This window comes from Meleagris gallopavo, chromosome 2 (assembly GCF_000146605.3).
Source record: "Meleagris gallopavo isolate NT-WF06-2002-E0010 breed Aviagen turkey brand Nicholas breeding stock chromosome 2, Turkey_5.1, whole genome shotgun sequence".
In the NCBI taxonomy this organism is placed as follows: domain Eukaryota; kingdom Metazoa; phylum Chordata; class Aves; order Galliformes; family Phasianidae; genus Meleagris; species Meleagris gallopavo.
Window position 1 is genome coordinate 87,243,816 of NC_015012.2, and position 15,926 is coordinate 87,259,741.

The 15,926-nt window shown below is 37.6% G+C and overlaps 2 protein-coding genes across 2 annotated transcripts in view; both read right to left on the reverse strand.

The window, feature by feature from the left end:
- The window catches only part of LOC104909960 (elongin-A-like), a 61,794-nt gene extending 58,690 nt beyond the window's left edge, over positions 1 to 3,104 (reverse strand). Inside the window, exon 1 of the mRNA XM_031552247.1 lies at positions 3,090 to 3,104. Within this exon, the coding sequence (XP_031408107.1) occupies positions 3,090 to 3,104 (15 nt within the window). The remainder of the gene's footprint in view (positions 1 to 3,089) is intronic.
- Positions 3,105 to 3,479: 375 nt separating this feature from the next.
- Positions 3,480 to 15,926, reverse strand: part of LRRC1 (leucine rich repeat containing 1) — a 42,165-nt gene continuing 29,718 nt past the window's right edge. The window contains exons 10-13 of the mRNA XM_019613587.1: positions 9,034 to 9,149; positions 7,999 to 8,171; positions 6,358 to 6,494; positions 3,480 to 4,741 (exon numbers count right to left, since the gene is read on the reverse strand). Coding sequence (XP_019469132.1) covers positions 4,583 to 4,741; positions 6,358 to 6,494; positions 7,999 to 8,171; positions 9,034 to 9,149 — 585 coding nt within the window. The 3' untranslated portion in view covers positions 3,480 to 4,582. The remainder of the gene's footprint in view (positions 4,742 to 6,357; positions 6,495 to 7,998; positions 8,172 to 9,033; positions 9,150 to 15,926) is intronic.

A 15,926-nucleotide genomic window follows, 5' to 3' on the forward strand; every position in this document is an offset into this window, starting at 1 on the left:
AAAAAAAAAAATCAATGTGCATGTTTCTAGTACCCACTTCACAACCACACACTGATTATCAAAAACATGAAATGTAAGCTAGAAAAATAGTCTTGACATATAAATTATATAGAAACTGTGAAAAACATCTGCAGCAAGAAAAGGGGGATGGAAAAGTCACTTGCTACACCAACTACTGCTTTTGCTTTTCTAAGCCTATGGAATTGTGACTTTCAATAAAAACAGGTTAATATTAAATCCACTCCATCACTATGGTCAATTGGTTTTCCCTCGTTAACCATTTAGCTAATAACAGCATGCAAATAATGCAGTGTTTCTTTCCATGCATTAAACCACCTCCCAAATGGCTTACAAAGCAATTGAAAGAGTAGAAGTTTAAAGAGGGAGAAAAAAAGGAAAAAAAACTTTAAAAAATATGTTCACTATACAGGCTCCCAAAAGCATCAGCAAGACTAAAGAAGGCCAGACAGGGAGACTAGAAAGGGAAAGCTCCTGTTTTCAAGGACAGATTCTCAAACTCCTTCAGGACCAGGTTTTTCTGCCTAAAAATAGGGTTAAAATTGCCTGGATCTGTATCGGCACTGTTGGGAGTACAAGTGTACTCTTTATCAAATGTCATGTATGCAGACCATTTGAGAGATCACAGGAATCCACTGATCTGGGCTACCAGCATGTTCAATGGGTGGAATGATATGCAACCCCTCCTTTTATGATGAACCCAGTGGGAACCCAACATTTAGACTGGGGGAAAGAGAAGGTAGCAATTTGCCACTGTTTGGACTAGGAATATACATGCATTCTTCTACCTATTAAAAAAAAAAAAAAGACACTCCTTTCAGGATAGTAGTAGGATGGTCTCACAGTAGACATCAGCTCCTATAATCTCTAGATGAATCACATTTTGAGCTAACTTTATTTTCTTTTACAAATCAATGGAAGCAAAGAAACACCTTCAATAAGCAACTCAGATCACCTATCTTCGGCTTGGATGACAACAGGGAGACTAGACTACTCATCCACCTAGGATGAAATTACATGACACCATTCCAAATGAAAGCAGCAGGTCTGGATCCCTCATTCACTGCTGTCCTTTTACATTTAGCTAACATGGCAGAAAAACTGAAACAAATATTTCTCCCATGACTCAAAAGAAAAGTAAAAAGACTCTCAAGCAATTACTTCATATCAAAGTTAAGACAGCAAGTACTGCTTGCTTTCCAACTAGCTTTTGGGTTGCAGAACTGTTTCCACAAGCCTTCCAGAGCATGCAAAAAGCAATTACCTAACAGAATAGAACAGTTCAGTTCAAAAAAGCTTCATCAAGTACAGCTGCCTGACCACTTCAGGACTGAACAAAAGTTAAGCCCCATTTCTCTGCCTCTTTAGGGGGACTAAAAGCCCATTTTTAAAAATAAAACAATGACAAAGCAAATATCATAAAACTATTACAAGGTTTATGGATAATTCGGACTTCATCGGGGGGAGTAGGTGCATGGTTTAAATGCCCTAAATCATAGAATCTCAGAATCACCAAGGTAAGGTTGGAAAAGACCTCCAAGATTATCCAAGTTCAACCGTTCACCTAAAACCAATACTTCTGCACTAAACCATGTCCCTCAGTACAACATCTAAACGTTTCTTGAACGCCTCCCAGGATGGTGACTCCATCACTTCCCCAGACAGTCTGTTCCAGTGTCTGACCACTCTTTCAAAGGCAAAAAAAAAATCCCAATATCCAACCTGAATCTCCCCTGGCACAACTTGAGGCCATTCCCTCTAGAGCTGTTGCTAGTTTTTTGGGAGAAGAGGCTGATCCCCAGCTTGTCACAACCTCTTTTAAGGTAGTTATAGAGAGCAGTAAGGTCTCCCCTGAGCCTCCTCTTCTCCGGACTAAACAATCCCAGCTCCCTCAGCCACTCCCCATAAGACTTGTGCTCCAGACCCTTCACAGCTTTGTTGCCCTTCTCTGGACACACTCCAGAGCCTCCATGTCCTTCTTGGGGTGAGGGGCCTACAAGTGAACACAGTACTCAAGGTGCAGCCTCACCAGAGCTGAGCACAGAGGAATGACCACTTCCCTGCTTCTGCTGGCAAGACTGTTTCTGACAAAAGCCAGGATGCCACTGGCCTTATTGGCCACCTGGGCACGCTGGCTCATGTTCAGCTGAGCATCAACCAACACCCCCAGGTCCATTTCTTCCACATAGTCTTCCTGCCACTCTGCCCCAAGCCTGTAGCATTTCTTGTGGTTGTTGCGTCGAAAGTGAGGGACATGGCACACGGTCTTGTTGAATGTCATCCCACTGGTCTCAGGCCAGTGATCCAGACTGTCCAGATCCCTCTAAAGGGCCTTCCTACACCCAGGATGAAAATGAAAAAGGCTGTATCTATCATCAAAGATAAAATAGTCTTTCTGCCTTTGTCTTTGGTCCAACTTTTTTAGGAACTCATTTTCACCTCATTCACAAGGATTTGCTAAGTTTTGCTTGGGTTCTAATGGTTAGCGTTTCCTCTTTTTTGTTGTTTTTTTTGTTTGCTTGTTTGTTTTTTTAAACTTTTGGTTCTGCCAATCCCAGTAAATACTTTAAAAGACAAATTCTACACAAAATTAGTGTCAACTATATCAAAACCTCATTTTCTTTCTCATGTTATTTTAATAGCAGCTTATCAAGAATAATTGCCAGAACTCTACCTTGGGAAGAATGCAGCTTCACCATCCATGAATTAACGTAACGCCTATCAAACCATAGCAGCTCCTCCAAAGAGATTATGCCTCAAAGATTAGGAGGAGTCATTGGGATGAGAAGAAATAAAAACTCAAATATATTTTGCCAGTTCAGGTTTGAATATTTGGAGATGGCTTGCAATACCTACTTGTGTGATTTAAAAATAGAAAGGAATGCAGTCTGTAGAAGCCTCAAGTAATAATTTAAGAAACTACAAAAACAATCAAATACTGTAGATTGTTATTAATTTTAACACAGAAGCTATCATGGCTCACTCATTTTCCTCTTTCCCCAAAAATTCTATTACAACCAATGCATACTAGAATAAACTTCAGGTGGAAGAATGGACGTGGTTAGCCATACGTGCAGAAGCGTCATGTCTTTCATTTTGTTGAAATTTGATTTCACTGCATTAGGTCACACTAAAAATGTAAGATCTCTGCCCTGAACTCAGACTGCTCAAGTCTCTTTGCTGAAGAAGTTAGAGACTTTTGTTAGTTCATGGCACACAGAGAACCCGTAGAACCAAAAATCAATGTTTATCAGCCTTTTGCAAAATTGTTACTTACTGAATTCAGCTCAGTTAATTCTTACCTTTATAAACAAACCAGAACCCACAGATTTAATAAGACCTTGAAATCACCACTGGAAGTGCAACACGGTAACAATGCCAATTTGTAGAGTGCAACGTGGTAAATGCCAATATTGATCCATACATACTTTAATTGCTATTTTAATGATACAATAAATCTATTGAAGCTTTTAAAGATTTTTATTATTATTATTATTATTATGGTTTTATAAACTTGTATAAAACCACCAAAGCACTTAAAAGAATCATGCTTTCTTGTGTAATACATAAAACTAGAATTATACTGTGCTTCCGAAAATCGTGCTGTTTTTGAAGTTATTTTTACAGATGGCACATTTGGGGAAAAAAAAAAAAAAAAGCATGAATTTCTAGTGACTGCAATGCAACACTGCATCCAAAACAAGTTGTTCTGTTACAACTAAATTAAAGTGTGAGTGCATAACATAATAAACAATAGCAGTTGGGTCATTTTAATCTTAATTCCATATATAACAAAACTAACATTTGTGCTTTGTGAACTAAAATCCCATGATATAAACATAAATTCCATTTTGTAAAAATCTCAACAAATTACTGTCTGAAAAGAAAAACACAGTTAAAACAGGAGACCAAGTTTAAATGTACTCACTTTCCTCAAGAACTGCTATTTTAAGACTAGAATGACATAAGAGACACAATAAGGCACAATGGGTGGTACAAACAAATGAATACAGTTGTCCATGAAACTTGTTCTCTTCCACAAATACTAAAATATGTACCGCTCAAGATAAATTTTCTCTTAAAAATGAAATACATCATTTTGTTATGAAAGTTCTATACAAAATTTTAAAATTTACACCATCTGAGCTGCCAAAAAAATTAAAAAAAAAAGAAGAGAGAGAGAGTGTATCAATTTTCCACAAAACTAAATTTCTCACCAGCACATCCAGCCACTGGGAAGAAGATATCCCAGCACTCTGGAAAAGAAAAGCATTATTTCCCCTGTGTTTATGACAAAAATATTGTATTCTGCGTACAGTAGTGTATTATACTTAAAAAAACCGTAGTACTATTAAAATTACAATATTGATTTGGAAATGATTGATTCGCTGCCTGGATGAAATAAGGCACTTCCTTCCAGTGGGTAGTACTTTTCACATATATGGAGACGATGAATCAGGCTCTGGTTAAAAACAAAAAGGGAGCTCAGTGAGGTCCCAGAAGACGACAGGAACATTTCAACAGCAGGGGAAGACACAGGAGGTAAAAACCTGGAGATGAAATTCTACACAGAAGTGGTCACTCTGTCAATGGCATTATTGACCTCGTTTTTGTTTGAATCCAGTCCTTTAGCAGCATTCATATCATTCCGTAAATTCTCCACTGTCTTTTTCATGTTCTTTAATTCTCCAGGGTGTGGAGTGGCTCGCCTTAGAAGTGTTCTCTAAAAATAAACAGTGCAATAAGTGGTTTTGCCTTTGTCTCTGAAAAACAACACACGCTTTCAAGGCTTTAGCATTTGCATACAAAATACTACCTATTCATTTTTTTTCTTCTTCATTTTTCCTCCTTTTCCTTTTCAAACTACTATGCTTTATTTTGAAAGTTATTTTCATAGCTGCTTGTTTGTGAAGACAAATAAAAGACGTTTTAAGAACTATTTAAGAGCAAAAGTTTTCCCCTCTTGACCTACACATCTGAAAGCCACTCAAATGAAGTGCAATTACAACTTCTGAAGTAAAGATTCTATCATAAGTATAGTTGGGATTTTTTTATTTTTTCAAAAATATCCAGGTGATATAAGATCATATTTCAAAATAAAACAAAAAAATCATGATCCGGCTTGTTTTGAAAAAATCCCACAAGATCATACATGCAAAGTATATGCATGCCATTGACATGTAAACTACAGAGGAACTGATGTCCCAGCTATAAATAAGCGGATTGGTCAAGACTTCTTTAGAAATCACCACCCTCCCCAAAAAGGATCATAAGCCTCTTTTTTCCCTATAAAGGTCCTCATGTCAGTCCACAATACCACGACTGAAAACAGTTATCATTAACAACCCAGCCCTGGTAGGGGCATTCTTAGGTAATACAGTTGTTAACAAGCATCATTCTGAACTTTCTTATCAGTCAATCTACAAACAATGCTTGTCAAAGACATTTGGTTTCCAGCTTCGGGCTAAGCAAGCATCTTATTTGGAAACTTAAATGCTCATTTCCCTACCAGGTAAGAATCTTTAGAGCCACTTTCCAAAGAAAGACCATGCTTATAGCACGCTACAATCCAGACAGCGCTCTGAAGTACTTCAGGCTGAGCTCTAATGAGAACAACTAACAAGTTTTTAGAGCATTCAAGAAGCATGCCAAAACATTTGATTGAAGCATTCTTAATCTTTACAGAGATTTATACTTGTTAATAAAAGTTAGTAAAGTTAAAGATTAAGTTGCATTTTGATCTACAGGACATGCAGCGCCCAACTTGATGGAGAGGTCTTTAAGTACAGTGACAGATGTTCCCACATCCTTGGTTTAAGTGGGAAACTAATGAGCATTTCAATGCAAACAGTGAAAAAGAATAAAAGAAGAAATGCAGAGAGAGACCAGAAATAGAAATGAGAGAGAAACAATGTAGCTGGGTAGCAAACTTAGCGGAGACGCATGCCAGAGTGCTGGAATCCTAAATTAGATTCTATATACTTTCAGGCAGTAAAGCTTCACAGATGCAGAGGAAGATCCTATCTTGTTTCTGGAAAGCTGGAGAGAAAGCATCCTGAGGAAACACAGGAAAAGAAAGCAAAACAAAGACTGCCCTGCATCAGAACTTAAAGTTATATTCAAAGCAAAACAAAAAGGAAGAAAAAAAAAAAAAAAAGAAGACATTTCATGTCAATATGAAAAGTTTCAGCAGTCAATATGAACAGTTTCTACAATTAGTATGACAAAAATGCATGCAGTCACAGCTGAAATATTTACAGCAAAACAGCTCAGATCCTTTTCACACTTTCGCATTAAGATTGCAGTGCCTGCAGGTGTCCAAACTCTTGGAAAACATACCATTTCATTATCCTCTTCATCTTTTTCATCTTCTAAGAAGCGAATTGCACTGACTCTGTTCACTGCCCGTTCATTCCATGTCTCATCTGACATTTCATTTACCAAACTCTCCAACGCACCACATCGTGGCAGGTTATCTGCGAGAACAGCAACATAACTGAAGATTCACAGAAAGTCTAAAACATCAGCATGCTACAAGCATCAATAACTGCAATGTCCAGCCAACCTCCAATCCAGATATGCAACTGTCTATTTATGTATTTTGGACAAAAAAACAGAGCTAGCATTAGTTTTCTGTTATCAAGTACATGTGATACGTAGTTTCCATATAAACAAGAAATTTCTATACTTGGGGCTATTTCAGGTTTGTGATGGCTTTACAATCTGAATATATAACTTAATGTACTTGCCATTATATGTTTGTCTTTCAGATTAGATTTGCTACTTGTTAGCCAGTGATATGGCCTTCCATATCACAATATCATTACTTTTACTGTTGCTAGACGCACATGTCCAACAATCTTAATTCCAAGTCTTTTATTCCTGAAGCCATAAGAAGAAATTTTTGGAGAAGATGAGATTTTCTACTAGTCAAGCCTTTAGAGAGACATTCCGTCTCCATTACCCTTCTTGAGGTAACTAATTTTCTCATAATCTAAAGAAGTTGACTCATTTATTTCTTTTAATTCTTAATGTAATTTGTACTACCATAAAACCCTGAAATTCACACACAACAGCCATTTCCACACTTCAGCTGTTAAAACAGTTCCTATTTGCTCCAGCTCCACAGTACTGAAAGACTGAATTACCGTCATCTAAGCACAGTCACTTAAAACACATATCTACAGCTGAGCTCTTCTCCTCAGGCTCCCTTTGTACTTGAGAGAGAGCAATCCATGTGGTTTATTCTAAAAGTTGATTCTGAGACAGGATACATTACTCTCCAATGGTTACAGTAAGAGTTTAAATATTTGGTGCAGGTAAATCCCCTTCAATGTTCACACACCGCTATAAAAATTTTGGAAGACAAATAACATCCAGAAGCCACCAGAACAGCAAGCAGTGAAGACGAGTTTACAGTTCCACTTGAGAGGCAAGCATAAAGTGTAAATGCAACTTAAAACTATGCTTCTATGTTTGTTGAAGAACACAAATGACTGTAAAGTAGATCTGCTTGAAAGAAACCTAGGGCGCTAAGAAGTAAAACATCTACTGCTTATTACTGGCAATTCAATTATTTTTCTGGCAAAGAGACTGTAGCAGGAAGACCAACCATTTTCATCATGTATATATGTGTAATTTAAAATGCATAAACAATGTATGCAAATATGGACTCCATTACTTGGCCCACTGGCAAATCTCAGAATTAATTAAGCCATCCTCCTCCAGATCTGTATTTCATACATTGTAACCGCTGGCATTTTATTGTCATTAACATTCCCAATCATGTTTGCAAGTCTTCTGAAGCCTAGCACGATTACCGAGAAATAATTAAAAGTAAAAATTAAACCAGAACTGTGCTCAGTAGAGTTGATGCACAGATTTCAAAAAGCTTGATTTACAAATCTTTACAGAACAGAAAACACAGTAAACAAAGAAGTATTTCTATTATGCAATCAAAAACTCACTCTAAGCATTTACCTTGGCAACCAGGCTCAGAAGGCATTTGAGGAAGTAATACACATGTTAAGATCTTTTCTCCTGTTTCAGGGTCTGTGTCAGTCTGAAACGTCAGCAAAGGTTGGGACTGGTTATCAGACAACCACAAAGCCTTCAGCTTTAAGGTGGTCAGTGAGAAGGGAAGATACGTCAGCCTAGTTACAAAAAAAAGGAAAAAGTCAAGGTAACATCTGGGAGACTTATGAGTCAACTTCATGAGCATCTATTCAGTACACAGCTTTGAGATGGAATAAATTGGAGTGAGGTTAATGCCTCTAATACAAGGCATTATAGTATTCATCAACTTGAACTATTCTTTTAAAAAGAACCTGCAGCTTAATTCCCTGTAGCTATGAATAAGCTAAAATAATGCTGAGCTTTTTTACTGCAGTAAACTGCCCTGGGACGCAGATTGCTGCTTCTGCTCTGGAACCTCACCTACACAATTGCCACAACAGAAGTGCTTATGAAGTAATTACATGGCACAGATGAGGTGCCACTTGTCTTCCATTTATTTTCTTTCACTTTAGTTCTTGCTAAGCAACTGCATTTATTTGCTGGTTTATGCTTCAACCTGATCCCTTTTGCACTTTGATTTCTGAAGCGTATCAGCTAAGATTCATGAGAAGCAGCGCAGCGAAAGTTGCATTATTTGCCACTCATGCTAGTATCCCTAAGATACTCAATATTAGTGTTACTTCACATTAAGGTAGGCAGTTTCTGCTGAAGCTGTACAAAATTGTCTAGGTTATCTGGTTTAATTCACAAATACAGATCCAGAGGGGTTTTTAAATCCTATCCTCTCCTTAAGTGAAAGCAATCCAGAATACCTTTACACAAAAACACATGATTAATGCTCCTTTGTGCCAGAGAAGATTACTTCGACATTTTCAACAGTAATGCTAACACTACAGTCACAACTGTCTTTTTGCAACTTCATTATTAGACCGAGTGTTGTCTGTCATCAGAAAGAATGATGTAAAACCAGCAAAAGAACACGACACACAAAAGTCTTACCTGTTTCCAGCAACATCCAGGACATGGAGTTCAGTGGCTTGTGAAATTTCAGAGGGAATTCGAGATAATCTGTTGTCACGTACAGAAAACACATTAAGACTGCAGCATCCCCCAATCTATATTAGAAAGGAGAAAAAGAAAGACTTTTTGTTGCAGTAATGTAATATAAACAATGGCATGCAGTACGGGTCACGTAAGATGTCACTGTACATTCAAGTTACAATGCCTGCCAGACACTTCACCCAGAGGAACAGACTGCAAACAAGTGTTAACTTAAAAGAAGCCTGACCTGAAGACAGTATGCTCTAGTAGTTTCTTAAACAGCTTTATTTGAGAATAATGTGTACCTTTACAAACAGGTCAGGCTCTACCTACCCTTTTATCACCTTCCAAACCAGGAAGAAGTCAATAACCAGCCACTTTGCTGACTACCCTCAGAAAAAACTAGCTTTAACATTCAACTTTTTTTAACTCAATGTTTACATACTAATTCTCTTTCTTTCCTCATGCTAACTTTATTTTGTTCTAAGCAATACTGAATCAAATAAATAAACCAATCAACTCCTGACATTTATTGAGTCAACAAAGTGTGATGAAAAGTTCACAAAAAGTAGAAAACATCTTTGTTTTCTACTGAAAAGTAGATAACATCTTTGGTGTCCTGTTCTGATAGAAACATCTCATTTCAGAATAATTCCCATCTGGACTGGCCAATTCAGTCTAATTTCCTATGTCTCTACCAATTTATCCAAACATAGGCATCTTCATTCCTAGGCTAATTTTCAGGTGTAAAGGATGAGAGTTCAGTTTTACCCTTAAAATATCTGTAATTTGTATCAAAGGTATTTCTCAGAAAAATAAAGCTTTTATCTTAAATTAAAAGAAAACGTTCCACCTTTTTGTTCCAGATGGTAAATGCTACTTCTATAAACATCAAGATAATTAATTTTAGCAGCTTGAAAGCTGTTCTAAGTAACTCTTTGTTTCTAGTCACAAAGAAAAACCTAGCTTTATTTGCTTATCTTACATAGCTTCAAAAAGCTCTACGGCTTATTTCTCAGTTACAAAATTCATGAGCAGGAAAAAAGAAGAAAACAACAACAACAAAAAAAGTGCATTTCCTCCCTTATTCCAAATATTACCATCAAAATATTGAAAGCCTTTTGAAGCTTTCCAGTTAAGCAGACTTAGATCTGAAGTATAGACAGCAAACCCACTAGAAGACCTCATCTGAAAAAATTAGTGACTTCTACAGTAACATACACGTAAGAAGGTTCTTTTCTTACAGTGCAGGCAACACCTCATTTAACCTTGGTCTCAAGTAACCAATTCTGGGCTAGAATTGTCTATATATTCTTGTTAACTGTCAGTTCTGACTCTGCAAAATCCACAACCCAGTCCAAAACAAAGTTTTAGATTACAGACATACCACAAAAGTTTTGCTGTAGACAAAGTAAAAATCATTTCAATTTAACCTGTACTATTTACCAAGCAAAAAAAATGCATTTTAGAAAGGATGCCACCGTGAGTTCGAAGACAAACAAAATGAGCATTCATAGCCCACTCAACTTCCTTTATATTTCAAGTACATTTTAATGGAAGAAGGCAGCCATGAGCTGCTCATGGCTTCTGATTCACAAGCTGTTTACTGTGCAAAGTTACAGTACAATATTCTGTTGACAAAACAAAATCTGTGTTGGTTTCCCTTAAATCATTGCCACCTATGATGCAGCTATTTCACGAGAGGATCAGCCTTTCAGGGTCCATATGTACACTAGGAGCAGCAATCCTGTTAGCTATTTTAGCTTGTGAATCAAAGCCCTTAGAAACCAATGCTCAACTCACACGCAAACCTTTTGTAGTACAAAACTCCTGCTTATCACTTGAAAGCAAGTATAGATTCTCAAATAACGTGCCTTGATGCATTCATAGAATATGGAGAGCCATACATTAAAAAAAAAAACAGTATATATGCTGTCTAATTAGTTTATCTGACACAAGGAGCCATGAAAAGCAAGAGATACAATTAAGTGAATGTTGATGAGCTGGCAAGTGATGCCCTAACTGTAGACAGTGTTTGTTTTACTAAGAATGAAGTTTGCATTATTCAGTCTTAGAGCATGAAGATCCAAACAGTTTAGGCAAACAAACAAAGGAAGCCATGCAGCCCTGATGAGATTGGCACTTCTCTACTTGTGACAATGGAAAAATGCAGCAGTGGAACCAGCCAGCCCAAGACATCATGCATTTAAAGCAGTTTAATGAAAGGTAACAGTAGAACTGTGGACTGAATAATACTTACAGGGTTAGCAATTTACCTGACCCATAATTTTCCAAGCGGCTAACAATTAAGAAAATACAAAAGATGTTCAATTTATTTTTCTTTATCCATATTGGACAAGAGCATGCCAACAAATGGAGACAGAACATACATTCTTCAACTCTAAAAAGGGTTAGATCTTGGAAGCTGCTGCTGTCTTCAGCTACTTTTACTTTGGGCTATCAGTTAACAGATAGTTATTCAAAGTCTGTTTCACTCAGAGGTAGTGAAGACATTTTTATTTATTTTTTTTTTTTAAGTAGGGCAGCCGAGGGGAGATAACAGACAGATACAGAAATCTTTTTATGAAACTTTCAAAAACACAGGCAGCACCTAACAAGCAGTTAGCATCAGGCGAGATATCACAGAGAAAAAAGACAAGCCAACAGTTAAATTAAAAAAATCACCTTCATTTCATAAAAGACTGCACTCATCTGGCAGTACAGAAAGACATCAAATCCAACATTTGAAGAAACCTAAACATGAAGTGTTATCACTGAGGCACAGGGCACACACCGAAGGCATGCTGAAAGGAAAGCATCGCTTTGACCACAATGAAGTAATACAATACAGGGAGCTTTGTTGGTTTGGCTGAAAGTCATTAACGGACAAAGAACCAGGCACACTCTGCTCATGCTTTCCCTGGTTTTCATCACATGCTTACAGAAGACCTTGCCAAACCATGACGGAGGCACCAAGTACACAGTTTGGACCACAAGCCCATTTAACAGTTAAGCACATCGTTCATTTTGAGCACAAGACTTCACTTAATGGACAAATATGTGCTTTATTCTAGGCACACAGATAACTATCCTAAACTCTGGAGGCTTTACCAAGCCCTCACCATTCTTCTGTAGTGAACTGGGTACAAGGAAAACATCTCTAAAGAGTTGTGTATGTCTACGTCACATACAACTGATCAGAGCATTATTTCACTCTAGACACTTCAGTAAGAGTTATTCACTTCTCCTATCCCATCACCTTCAGAGAACAGTCAGCTCAGACTAAAAACAAAGAACAAAAACTTCAGTCAGACTGAATCTAAGACAGAAAATGATTGTTAATACAAAGGGCTAACTCTGAGATAATTGATTTTACAGTACAGCAAAGCCTGAACAAAACCTACAAGGAGCAACTGAAGGAACTGGGGCTGTTTAGTCTGGAAGAGAGGAGGTTGAGGGGAGACCTTATTGCTCTCTTCCAATATCTGAAAGGTGCTTATAGCAAGAGTGGGGTTGGTTTCTTCTCACTGGTGACAGGATGAGGGAAATGGCCTCATGTTGTGCCAGTGGAGGTTTAGGTTGGATATCAGGAAAAACTTCTTTACAGAAAGGGATGTTCAGCACTGGAATAGGCTCCCCAGGGAGGTGGTTGAGTCACCATCCCTGCATGTGTTTAAAAACCGCTTGGATGTGGTGCTGAGGGACATGATTTAGCGGAGGGTTGTTAGAGTTAGGGTAGTGTGGTTAGGTTGTGGTTGGACTCGATGATCCTTAAGGTCTTTTCCAAATTGAGCGATTCTACAATTCTGTGATTTTTTTAATGCTCATCTGAATCTGGACGGCTTTCTACAACTACGGGTGCCACTAAGATTTCTTTAGGTTTCACACAAAACTGGAGGTGTTGTTCTTCTGTCTCATTCTAATGTTCAGCTTCCTTTTTCTGGAGAAACATTAAGACCTTGGACATACACAAAGAACATGTCAACTCGTCCTACTAAAACTCCCCTCCACAATCTCATCACAGTCAGTGTTCACCACTTCAGTCTTCCACTTTCTAGACATCCACATACTCAGTACCAACTTAACAGTCCTCTGGAACTGTTGCACCTTAGAACTTCTCTTCTGGTGCTGCTGACGACTCCTTTACTGCATGGTGGCTGCTATTTTGACACTTCCATTAGATGAATATTTTTTGATCATCTGACTTCTGTAGCAATTTTCTATAAGAATAACCTTGCAACTGCCATTTGTTTTTTCTTATTGTTGACATCTCTGCATTCAAGTTATAGCTTTCTGTAGATGAACCCATGAAGAGTTTACAGATTCAATCCTCTCTTGCCTTCTAGATCCCTCCCAAAAACTTACTTTCCCTCCCTCTCTTGAGCTTAGCTGAGCAGTCACAGCCACTCATCATCACTGATCAATTCTCAGGACTATGACATACTCTCATTAGCATTCTAAAACCAAATCACAAATTAGAGGTGGGAAACTTAGAAAACCTGAAAGTTACTTTAGTTGAATAAATGCGTTTTGATCTCAGCAACTGCTAACTGCCCAAAATTTATGAACTAATTTCACTGTCCTTTAACAGTTAGCATTTTTCACAGAGGCATAAGAAATGCAAGAAAATACAATATTGTTATAAATATTATGATTACTCTTTAGTATGTGACCAGTTGAGGTTCATCTCTTTTGTTGGTCATTTCTTTCTCTTAGCTTTTAGTATAGCTGTCAGTATCAAGAACTCTCAATAAGCTTATACAATTCTAATTTAAACAGTTACTACCTTTGTTGTAAAACCTTTTTCAGGGTGTCACAAACCAAAACCCTGACTGCATTCAGAGCAAATAAAAACAGAGTTTTCCTTGGCCACAGACTAGAAGGATTAATTCTTTAATTGCAAGCACAGCAATATTAGAAGTAGAAGAAATTGCATAATTCATAAATAACACTAGCAGCTATTCCTAACTTTACACTGGTTAGGAGAATTTTCTGCAAACTCACTTTAACATCCCCTGCACCACCAGTGAATGGTATGAGAGGAACCCGGCAATAAAGCTTCTCTGTCGTATGACTCAAGCCAAATTTTCCTACATTTTTCCTCAGCGTCTTTTTCCCCTTTGTGAGATACAAACATACTTCTACAAAAATGAGGAAAAAAAAAATCTAAAATGTAAAAAGAGCAGCTACTGCCCCCAAAAAACAATTACAGTTTCATCAACTGTAGCAGTAAATCTCAGCCATAATACACCTCAGAGCTAGGAAGACATTACCAGATCTCTGCAAGTTGTAGAGACTCATTAACGAAAGCACATGAAGTGGAAAACATTCCAAAGAGATTATTTATGTAAGTGCCAAAATCAACACTCCAGTTTCACCAGCATTTCAGTGCCAGAGTGGGATTTCAATATGAAAGAGTCACCAGGCAGGTCTTTCAGGTTTCAGGGGAAAAACATTTGTAACTACAAACAGGTTTAGACAAACTCAGTTCTTGCTGAAGTATGCTACAGCACTCACTTCACTGAGAGTGATCAAGCTGCAAGATGAGATACTGAAGATGAAATCTGACAGTGACTCAAGCCTTTGTCAGGCATTCAGCTGTTTCACATTTTATCTTATATATCCACACCAGATACAGAACAACCCTTGAATCAGGAAACTTTGAAAGGCTATTGCAAGCAAATTCCTCAATAATCTAAAGTCAAGAACTCTTACACCAGAAAGCAGAGAGTGATTTTACAAGTGTGCATAGAAACAGTCTGGCAGAATAATGGCTTGTCAGGCTGACCCAAATCCAATCCAATTAAACTGCTAACAACTACAGAAACAAAACCCAAGCAAATGAACAAAAAGCTGAAATTCATACATTATCTCACTAAGTTATATAAGAATATCATAGCAGGCATACAATTTCTGTCATTATATACATACATACATATGTGTGTGTGTGCATGTATAAAAAATGTTCACTACTTTGGAGTGAACGATAAAGATACCAGTGGGTAAACTTATCTGTTGCATGTGTTCTTCTCCATAGCATGAAGTCCCACATTTTCCATATGCATTTTACAAGACTGTACCTTTAACAGAAATTCGTTAATTCATGTTCCAAACCCATTTCTGATAGGGATGAAGATCGTGACAGCACAGCTGGTCTAGCAGAGCTTAGGTGTTCAATCAATACATTTTGCTTTTCTCTTTTTTTTTTTTTTTTTCTCTCTCCAAGCCAGTAACAAAAGAAGTGTAAAAAGAACATTCCATTCCACCACAATACCAAATCATTTCTCCCTGCCAACCACAGGGAAACTGATCATTGGCATCTTTGCTGTTAGTGCCCTCCCCATCCACTCCTGTGGATGCTTTGCATAACAGCAAACAGCACTTGTTACACCTGTGTGCTCTATTTACACAATTGTTTTTTAGAGCTATGAAATTTTTTTAGAAGGCAATCTGAAGAGTTTGAAGAGAGAGTATGAAGTCACATGAAACAGAAGGTGAAAGTGTTTGCTCGAATGAGAAAGATATTTAGGTGTGGAGACCTTTACAGAAAATAAATAGATTTATTTCAAAGAAGTGGATTCCAAGGAGCTGTTTCCTCTGTTTCTCTGCCAAGTTTCTTGTAAAACATCCTTTCTCATCCTTATTTCAAGGATTTCCTACAAATCCTTAGCTCCTGTCATTCCAGAGACCACCTTTCCTTTTCTCATCACTCACCTTGCTCAAACACAAATTTGCCCCTTACTTTAGGCCATCCTTTGTGCAAGTACCCACTCCCCTTTCCATCCAGTGCTGAAAGTTACACGCAGTAATGACCTTCACACACACTCCTGTTCTTCACTTCACCCTTTGAT